Here is a 3,103-nt window from a genome sequence, read left to right as displayed (position 1 = left end):
GCGATAAAGTATCTCCATGAATATTTGATATGAGATATGAGTTTACCTTTAATTACAATTCATCCTGGGCATCAAACAACCCGTTGAACATAAAGGCCTTTGTGCATGCTTGTAGCATCTGTGGAGGCGTGTGCCACGGTGTCCCGCGAGTACAAACAAAGTTTAATGCCGAGCCAGTACTCTCACAGGTAAAAACACAGAAATGACACGTCATCCCCCTTTCCTACATGTGCTACTTAGCACAAGTTAATGTTGGCACTGTGCAACAGAAGCGCATGATGGGACCATGAAGAATAAGTGTTGAGTTGTGAGAACAGGATATTGAACACACTGTAGACTTTTTGGGAGGATTTCATACATTTTGTAAACAGTGCAGTGCAGATTTAAAAAAAAAAAAAAAGCATTTGTTGAATGTGAACTGCTTCAACAATATTGAAAAGCAAATATGATTTTCTATTGATATACAAAGAAAAATAGAAAACGACTTGAAGTGTTATCTTGGACTTAAAATCAATATAGGCACAATCAATATTTTTGAGATAGAGGTTGTAAACACAAAAGGGGGCATTAGGTTGTGCACTCAGAGATAACAGGCTGATATTAACATCAGTAAATATTTCCATATCTGTAATGATCACTACCACCTGCTGAGGGATGAGTGAGCTAAACCCAGTCTTTATATATTGTAGAGTTCACACATTGAAACTGGAAGTCAGTATCAAGTTACAGGAATGTGAGCGGAGAATGAGTGGGTGCTGGGGTGGGTCACTCAGTGAGCGTGTGTGTGGGCGGGGCTCTGGTTTGGGTCCCCTGACACCCTTGGGCCCCAAGAAACTCTCAGCAAATGTTCTTGGTGTGAGTGACGTCACGTCTGGAGGCTGGCTGCTCGCGCTGCTCCTTCTGTTCACCTCCAACAGAGACATTTTCCTGGAGTTCCCCGGCTCTTGTGACTGCGGACTGAGTCAGATCCCCGCAGCAGCTCGAAGGCCCTCCACGGTGGAGCAAGACAGAACACGGAGCTACATTCACTTCTACACCCGAGGAACGGTTGGACTTACACTCCCATTCTTTACATTATTAGTATTATTTCAAACGTCCAAAGCGTTATTCCTTGGGTAACGTTAGCTGATTTAGTGGGCACCAGGAATATGCTCAGGAATACAACCGTTGCCGTTACTCGTAAGAAGTGAAAGGAGTGTTTCACGGAGCCGAAAGTAACCTAGACTTCTTTCACCCCCAAAACTTTTTTTAAACTTCCTAAGCGGTGTGGATATGGCTTGGATTAGATGGGGCCTCTTATTTGCGTTCGGTTTGCTTGTCTCTCCGGTATGTCTGTCAGCGGAGCAGCAGCAGAGCCAGAGCTTCAGGAAACTGTACGTGCTGCAGCCGGGGCCGGGGCCGGGGCCCGGGCCGGGGGCGGCCGGAGCCAACAGCGGGGTGCGAGTCAGCTCCATCTCGACGCGTCACGGCGCGGCAGGGCAGCCGCACACGTACAACGTGGAGCTCACCGCCAACTTCGGCGGTCAGGTCCGGACTCGCAGGATGGGGAACCAAGCGGCTTCCGCCCCGCACTTCAGCCAGCAGCAGCAGCAGCAGCAGCTCTTGAAGTTGTCTGGGTAAGAAACTGTGGGTCAGTGTCAGGAGGGAGGAATGTAATCTACTTGGAAAATGAGAAGGAACTTGATGCCTTATTGTCATGTCATGACTTCCTGACTTTTATCATAAACCAAACAAGCACTAGACTTCCAGACAAGTATCTTAAATGTACACTTCACCAGTTGGACACTGGTAGGCTGCCATTATAGCCTTATATTAATGGCAGTGTAGTCATGCAGACAAAAGGGGCCATTGTTATCAGGTGCTGACTTTTCAGTGACACTAATTGGAGTTGTGTGTTTGTTTGCACGCTCACTGGGCTGGTCAGACTGTCTGATCTGTTAAATGAACTATGTTTGGTGTTGGATTAAATAAATTAATACAATGCAATTATTCCTAATTCAAAGACACATACAAGTTGGCCTTGAAGCATAGTTTGTATTACTGTGATTTTCATCCATCCACAACAATTTGTGCCCTGCACATTCTTGGTATACCCACACAGTTTGATATGAAGTAAAAGGAAATGTGTGATTATTGTAAAGATGATTATAAAATCTGGCTTCAACTCATTACCTTACTACTCATCTCCAAAATGTTTGTAGGCCTACACATGGGTCAAAGTTTTTGTACAGCTGTGCAAGTTCTCCCCTCAAGTTAGTTTTCATAAATCCCAACACTCTGGTCTATTTACCACTCTGGAACTCCAAGCTAATGTGGCACTATTATATACAGTACTGTGCAAAAGTTTTAGGCAGGTATGAAAAAATGCTGTAAACTAAGAATGCTTTCAAAATGTTGTTGTGTTAATAGTTTATTTTCATCAATTAACAAAATGCAGTGAATGAACAGAAGAGGAATCTAAATCAAATCAATATTTGGTGTGACCACCCTTTGCCTTCAAGACAGCATCATTTCTTCTAGGTACACTTGCACAAAGTTTATGAAGAAACTCGGCAGGTAGGTTGTTCCAGACATCTTGGAGAACTAACCCCAGATCTTCCTCCGATCCTTCTGTCTCTTCATGTTCTCCCGGACAGACTCCATGATGCGGAGACCAGGGCTCTGTGGGGGCCAGGCCATCACTTCCAGGACTTCTGGTTCTTCTTTACGCTGAAAATAGTTCTTAATGACCTTGGCTGTATGTTTGGGGTCGTTGTCTTGCTGCAGAATACATTTGGGGCCAATCATACACCTCCATGATGGTATTGCATGATGGATAAGTATCTTCCTGTATTTCTCAGCGTTGAGGACACCATTAATCCTGACCAAATCTCCAACTCCATTTGCAGAAATACAGCCCCAAACTTGCAAGGAACCTCCACCATGCTTCACTGTTACCTGCAGACACTCATTATTGTACCGCTCTCCAGCCCTTCGGCCAACAACCTGCCTTATGCTACAGCCAAATATTTAAAATGTTGAATCATCAGTCCACAGCACCTGCTGCCATTTTTCTGCACCCTAGTTCCTATGTTTTTGTGCATAGTTGAGTTGCTTGGCCTTG

The 3,103-nt window shown here is 44.7% G+C and overlaps 1 protein-coding gene across 2 annotated transcripts in view; it reads left to right on the top strand.

Moving 5' to 3' along the window:
• The first annotated feature begins 838 nt into the window (after nucleotides 1-838).
• The window catches only part of ltbp1 (latent transforming growth factor beta binding protein 1), a 144,318-nt gene continuing 142,053 nt past the window's right edge, over nucleotides 839-3,103 (top strand). The window contains exon 1 of one of the 2 annotated variants that reach the window (XM_031299982.2): nucleotides 839-1,616. In XM_031299982.2, the coding sequence (XP_031155842.2) occupies nucleotides 1,273-1,616 (344 nt within the window). In that variant the 5' untranslated portion in view covers nucleotides 839-1,272. The remainder of the gene's footprint in view (nucleotides 1,617-3,103) is intronic. The other variant, XM_031299981.2, reaches the window with a different exon arrangement.

Source organism: Sander lucioperca, chromosome 15, assembly GCF_008315115.2.
Source record: "Sander lucioperca isolate FBNREF2018 chromosome 15, SLUC_FBN_1.2, whole genome shotgun sequence".
Taxonomy (NCBI): Eukaryota; Metazoa; Chordata; class Actinopteri; order Perciformes; family Percidae; genus Sander; species Sander lucioperca.
This window is presented reverse-complemented; position numbering and strand designations above follow the sequence as displayed.